At 46.9% G+C, this 7176-nt stretch overlaps 1 protein-coding gene across 1 annotated transcript in view; it reads left to right on the top strand.

Moving 5' to 3' along the window:
* nots (nothepsin) overlaps positions 1 to 4060 on the top strand; it is a 27323-nt gene extending 23263 nt beyond the window's left edge. The window contains exons 6-9 of the mRNA XM_052118255.1: positions 287 to 409; positions 491 to 644; positions 1726 to 1824; positions 3456 to 4060. Coding sequence (XP_051974215.1) covers positions 287 to 409; positions 491 to 644; positions 1726 to 1824; positions 3456 to 3638 — 559 coding nt within the window. The 3' untranslated portion in view covers positions 3639 to 4060. The remainder of the gene's footprint in view (positions 1 to 286; positions 410 to 490; positions 645 to 1725; positions 1825 to 3455) is intronic.
* Positions 4061 to 7176: the final 3116 nt, after the last annotated feature.

The following is a 7176-nucleotide window of genomic DNA, read 5'->3' as shown; positions in this document are numbered from 1 at the left end:
TTAGTAACATGAATTATCTTCAAACTGAACCACACTTCACCGTCCAGTCATGCCTTACGTTCTGTTCTCTCTCTCAATGAATCCGATTTGACATTATGGGAGTAAAATGAGTCATTCATGTTTATTAAAACTATATCATTTTATACACTTTTGTTTGCACAAAACAGAACATAAATGCACTTGCAAGTAAAAGTAGTAATAGAATGTATTGTTCTAAATATTTGAATGTCATTACTTTGGGGAATATATTGTAGGTGATGTTATTATAAATCATGATGTACTCCAGGAACAACGGCTCGGGGTTTGGAGGAGAACTGTTGTTTGGTGGGGTGGATGAAACACGTTTTGTTGCTCCTGTAAACTGGATTCCAGTCACTCAGTTGGGCTACTGGCAGATCAAAATAGATGCGTGAGTCACTTCCTTACAAAAACACACTCGTTGTATTCATATACTGTGTGCGTTATTGAAATGAGTGTGTGTTGTGTGTAGTGTGAATGTGCAGGGAGCTCAGAGCTTCTGCCATCAGTCTTCTCAGGGTTGTCAGGCGATAGTGGACACAGGAACCTCTCTGATCACTGGACCGTCTAGAGATATTCTGCTCCTGCAGCAGTTTATAGGAGCCACTCCAACCGCAGTTGGAGAGGTGAGGGCGCTCAGGTGGAGGAGAGTAACTTTCTGCTTAGTCTTGTGTAGCCAGACCTATGACTGTGGCCTATGGGGTCTATAGCTGCTGCAATTAGCCAAGAAAAGCCATCTAACTGACATGTTATGTGGCCAATCACAGTCAGTTTAGGGGCAGGATTATCGGAGATGTATCAGACCAACATAGGCAAATAAATCATTCATATAATGGTGCGCGACTGGACAGAAAACGCACAAGAAATACTAGAAAATGTGTCGAAGTACAGCACAGAAAACCTCATTATAGAAGTAAACAAAGCTAAATGTGCAGCTCTGAATATAAAGATATTCATTTTTTGAATATCTTTAAAGATTTGATGTCACTAATTTGATAAACTGGGATTATTTCGTCCTCAAAAACACTCATTCCCATTCTATCAACCTTGTGAACTGGACAAAAAAAAGTCCTGTGTGCTTCTACTCACAGAAGTTCCATCGAACCAGCCAATCAGATTTGTGCTTACTGTTCGAGAAAGCCTTTTCCAGTTTTGTGTGCTATAAGCATCAAAGGGAAAGTGTCTCATGCACAGCAAATTCTTTGAGTAAAGACAAGTATGCCATTCTTTTTTTCTCCCAATTCCCAATGCGCTCTAAATCCTCGTGGTGGCGTAGTGACTCGCCTCAATCCGTGTGACTCTGGATGAATCTCAGTTGCCTCCGTATCTGAGAGCGGCAATCCGCGCATCTTATCACGTGACTTGTTGAGTGTGTTACCGCGGAGACGTAGCGCGTGTGGAGGCTTCACGCTATTCTCCGCGGCATCCACGCACAACTCACCACACGCCCCACCGAGCGCGAGAACCACATGTAGATTGATATCACTAGAACCTTCATCTCATATGAGGGTACATCATTTCAAACATATGCTTTAGACTATTACTGGTGCATTCTGTTTCAAACAAAAGTAATACGAACATAGAATGCACCTTTAGTAATATATCATATATTTCAATGAATGGATATTCAAGAGAATTTCCATAAGCTGAGCAGGAAACCCTGATTAATCATGGCATTAGTTTAACTGCTTTGTTGTGTTGTTGTAGTATCTGATCGACTGTGCCAGGATCAGCAGTTTACCTGTTGTGACCTTCATCATAAATCATGTAGAGTATTCACTGTCTGGAGACATGTACATCAGGAGGGTACGTACAGTTCAATCACATGCATATTATTTATTCACCTGTAACGGTGTATGTACTGTTAACATATGTGTCCAAGAGTGTTTCTGAGATGTTACAGACATCATAAATGATCATCAGATTGAAAGTAATGTCCAGCATCATCCAATCATGGTCAACCATGTTCAAATAAAACATTATAAATGTTGAATCTATGTACTGATGATCATTGAGTGTCCAAACATCATCTGCAGCCTGAAACTGAACTTTTGATCCGATTTTAGGAGTGAACGCACTTAACTGCATAGAGAGCTATAGGATGCCCCCTTGCTCCCTATTTAGTGAACCACTTAACCTCCAGTGTGCTGTCTGTCTGCACTGGTCTCAGAACAGTTATAGGAGAGATATAGGATGCTCCCTTGCTCCCTATTTAGTGCATGACTTAACCTCCAGTGTGCTGTCTGTCTGCACTGGTCTCAGAACAGTTATAGAGAGATATAGGATGCTCCCTTGCTCCCTATTTAGTGCATGACTTATCCTCCAGTCTGCTGTCTGTCTGCACTGGTCTCAGAACAGTTATAGAGAGCTATAGGATGCTCCCTTGCTCCCTATTTAGTGCAAGACTTAACCTCCAGTGTGCTGTCTGTCTGCACTGGTCTCAGAACAGTTATAGAGAGATATAGGATGCTCCCTTGCTCCCTATTTAGTGCATGACTTAACCTCCAGTCTGCTGTCTGTCTGCACTGGTCTCAGAACAGTTATAGAGAGCTATAGGATGCTCCCTTGCTCCCTATTTAGTGCATGACTTAACCTCCAGTGTGCTGTCTGTCTGCACTGGTCTCAGAACAGTTATAGAGAGCTATAGGATGCTCCCTTGCTCCCTATTTAGTGCAAGACTTAACCTCCAGTGTGCTGTCTGTCTGCACTGGTCTCAGAACAGTTATAGAGAGCTATAGGATGCTCCCTTGCTCCCTATTTAGTGCATGACTTAACCTCCAGTGTGCTGTCTGTCTGCACTGGTCTCAGAACATTTATAGAGAGCTATAGGGTGCTCCCTTGCTCCCTATTTAGTGCAAGACTTAACCTCCATTGTGCTGTCTGCCTGCACTGGTCTCAGAACAGTTTGAAATGCATCTTATTTTTATCCTGATTCCATTTAAAGCCTCTGAAAGACACATTATTCAGCTTTTGGATGCATCCATTGATTCTCAATCTTATAATGTACAGTAAATATAGGATATTTGAACTGAAGCTGAGCATACAGTCCACATATGTGCTCACTGTGTTTAACAACATGCCGTTCCACGATAAATCACAAAAAAAGGCATATCGTATGAAACTAGAGATTCAAACAGTTTTCAATGTAAAAATGAGGTTTCTCACCAGATGTAGTTTTGTTGGCTTTTCTCCCAAGCACAAGCTCTGTGGTTGGCGCTGTGTTGTTTTGTCACATGACCTTTACTGACAGCACAGAGTCTTCTGAACTGAGATCAGTCAGTTTAAATTCATTTATATAATGTGTTGCATATAGTGAATGCAAAATACAACGTCCATGCATGTGTTCACGGGTCACACAAGGTTAATATAGAATTGACTCTCTCTTTACTAAAAATCTGTTCACTTCCATGTCATTAATTGAATGGTTTTCTCTGCAGGAGACACTAAATGATAAGCAGATGTGCTTCAGTGGGTTTCAGTCGATAGATGTCCCGTCTCCAGCTGCATCTGTGTGGATTCTAGGCGATGTCTTCCTGTCACAGGTCTACAGTATCTATGACAGAGGCAATAACCGTGTTGGATTTGCTCATCTTTCAGGAACTTCGAAGTCCGTCGTATAGGCTCATGGTGGCGTGATGCTCCATCATCTCTAAACATGAACATTAGAGTCTGTAGAGAGTGTTTTACATATCATTTATATCATTATACTTCATAATGTACTCTCTCTGTTCTGTATAGTCTGGTGTAATTCAGTTTTGCCCTTTGAATGTTTCCTTTCCAACACTATCAGTGGGAGTCTTATTTCCTTTCAATGGTAAAAAATAAATAGATATACTGAAGTCTGAATGATTGCCATAATCCTGTATTACATTTGCATGCTACTGTAAAAACCTTAAAGAATGACATGGTATTAACATGGTACATGTCCAGAGTTTTTGCTGATTTCACCAAAGCAATGGTTTATTGGTCGATAGTGCAGTCACTGCTGAATGACGAATATAACCCTAAAGATGTATTTATCAAACTAATCAGACTTTCTATCTTTGACCAGGTTTATGTAAGATAATCACATACATTGATGACCAATAAAAAAGGAATAATTGAAGCAAGTGAGCTGAAGTTCCTTGAGTTCTGTAAAAATATATTTGAGGAACTTCAATTGTGATACCATCAAAACCTACAGCTTTATCATTCTTAATAGATTTGAAGCAAATTACATCAAATAATTAATTCTCTCCAGGAACCAGCACCTTATTGTGGTGGAGAGGTTTGTGTGCCCTTATGATCCTGAGGGCTGTGTTTTCTGGAGCCAGGTGGTCCTGGTAGGGTCTCCCAAGGCAAAGTGGTCTCAGGTGAGGGGCCAGACTAAGAATGGTTCACAAAGAAAAAAAAAAAACGTCAAGAGTAGGAGTTACCCTGCCTGGAGGAAGCCCGGGGCCCCCGTCTGGAGCCAGGCCCAGATGGAGGGCTCGTCGGCGAGCGCCTGGTGGCCGGGCTTGTCACGGAGCCCGGCCGGGCACAGCACGAAGAAGCGACGTGACACCCCCCTCTACATCCCTTGGGCCCACTACCCATTGGAGAAACCGCAGGAGTCGGGTGCGCTGCCATATGGTTGGCAGTGAAGGCAATGGGCCTCGACGGACCAGACCCGGGCAGCAAGCCTTTGGATGTTAGCTCTAGGTATGTGTAACGTCACCTCACTGGGGGGAAAGGAGCCGGAACTGGTGAGGGAGGTGGAACGTTACAAGTTGGATCTGGTGGGGCTTACTTCGACGCACCGTTTTGGCTCTGGATCCGTACTCCTGGATAGGGGATGGACTCTATTCGTCTCTGGAGTTTCCCAGGGTGTGAGGCGACGGGCGGGTGTGGGGATACTCACAAGCCCCCGGCTGAGCGCCGCTACGTTGGAGTTTACCCCGGTGGACGAGAGGGTCACCTCCCTACGCCTACGGGTTGTTGGGGGGGGGGAATCTGACTGTTGTCTGTGCATATGCACCGAACAGCAGTTCAGAGTATTCAGCCTTTTTGGAGACCCTGAATGGAGTCCTGAATAGGGTCCCAGTAGGGGACTCCATAGTGATGCTGGGTGACTTCAACGTGCACATGGGAAATAACAAGGACACCTGGAAAGGCGGGATTGGGAGGAACGGCCTCCCCGATCTGAACTCGAGTGGATGTTTGTTATTAGACTCTGTGCTAGTCATGGATTATCTATAACAAACACCATGTTCGAACATAAGGATACTCATAGGTGTACGTGGTACCAGAGCACCCTATCGTGTCGTCGAATCTGAGGCCATATGTTTTGGACACTGGTGAAGAGAGGGGCAGAGCTGTCAGCCGATCACCATCTGGTGGTGAGTTGGGTCGGGGTGGGGAAAGACGCTGGACAGACCTGGGAAGCCCAAGCGAGTAGTGCGGGTGAACTGGGAACGTTTGGAGGAGGTCCCTGTCCGCGAGATCTTCAACTCACACCTCCGGCGGAGCTTTTCAGGCATCCCTGTGGAGGTTGGGGACATTGCACTGGAGTGGGCAATGTTCAAAGCTTCCGTTGCCGAAGCCGCCGTGGAGAGCTGCGGCCTCAAGGTTTTAGGTGCCGCAAGGGGTGGTAACCCTCGAACACCGTGGTGGACACTGGTGGTCAGGGAAGCCGTCCGACTGAAGAAAGAGGCCTTCCGGGATTTGTTGTCCCGGAGGTCTCCGGAGGCAGTTGCAAGGTACCGACAGGCCCGAAGGGCTGCGGCCTCGGCCGTGAGGGAGGCAAAGCAGTGGGTGTGGGAAAAGTTTGGAGAAGCCATGGAGAAGGACTTTCAGTCCGCACCAAAGTGCTTCTGGAAAACTGTCCGCCACCTTAGGAGGGGGAAACGGGGAACCATCCTAGCTGTATACAACAAAGATGGGACGCTGTTGACCTCAACTGAGGAGGTTATTGGGCGGTGGAAGGAACACTTTGAAAAACTCCTAAATCCCAACACACCCTCTATGCTAGAGGCAGAGCCGGAGGCTGATGGGGGATCAGATTCTATTTCCCTGGGGGAGGTCACTGAGGTAGTCAAACAACTCCGCAGTGGGGATTGATGAGATCCGACCAGAAATGCTGAAAGCTTTGGATGTGGAGGGGGTGTCATGGATGACACGCCTCTTCAACATTGCGTGGAAATCTGGGACAGAGTGGCAGAATGGGGTGGTGGTTCCCCTCTTCAAAAAGGGGGATCAGAGAGTGTGTGCCAACTACAGGGGTATCACACTTAGCCTCCCCGGTAAAGTTTACTCCAAGGTGCTGGAGAGGAGGTTTCGGCCGATTGTCGAGCCTCGGATTGAAGAGGAACAATGCGGTTTTCGTCCTGGCCGTGGAATGACGGACCAGATCTTTACTCTCGCAAGGATCCTGGAGGGGGCCTGGGAGTATGCCCATCCGGTCTACATGTGTTTTGTGGATCTGGAGAAGGCGTGTGACCGGGTCCCCCGGGAGAGACTGTGGGAGGTGCTGCGGGAGTACGGGGTGGGGGGTCCCTTCTTAGGGCGATCCAATACCCTGTACGTCCAAAGCAAGAGCTGTGTCCGGGTCCTCGGCACGAAGTCGAGTTCGTTCCATGTGGGGGTTGGTCTCCGCCAAGGCTGCGCTTTGTCACCAATCCTGTTTGTGATATTCATGGACAGGATATCGAGGCGTAGTTGGGGTGGGGAAGGTGTGCGCTTCGGTGGGCTGGGGATCTCATCGCTGCTTTTTGCAGATGATGTTGTCATCATGTCATCATCGGTCCGTGACCTTCAGCTCTCACTGGATCGCTTGGCAGTCGAGTGTGAAGCGGCTGGGATGAGGATTAGCACCTCTAAATCTGAGCCCATGGTTCTCAGCAGGAAACTGATGGAGTGCGTTCTCAAGGTAGGGAAGGAGGTATTGCCCCAAGTGAAGGAGTTCAAGTACCTCGGGTCTTGTTCACGAGTGAGGGGACAATGGAGCGGGAGGTTGGCCGGAGAATCGGGGCAGCGGGGGCGGTATTGCACTCACTCTATCGCACCGTTGTCATGAAAAGAGAGCTGAGCCGGAGCTCAGTCATCCGTGTGGAGCTCGGAGTAGAGCCGCTGCTCCTTTGCGAAAAAAGAAGTCAGTTGAGGTGGTTTGGGCATCTGGTAAGGATGCCCCTTGGGCGCCTC

The sequence above is a fragment of the Xyrauchen texanus genome, chromosome 45, assembly GCF_025860055.1.
Source record: "Xyrauchen texanus isolate HMW12.3.18 chromosome 45, RBS_HiC_50CHRs, whole genome shotgun sequence".
Classification (NCBI taxonomy): Eukaryota; Metazoa; Chordata; class Actinopteri; order Cypriniformes; family Catostomidae; genus Xyrauchen; species Xyrauchen texanus.
This window is presented reverse-complemented; position numbering and strand designations above follow the sequence as displayed.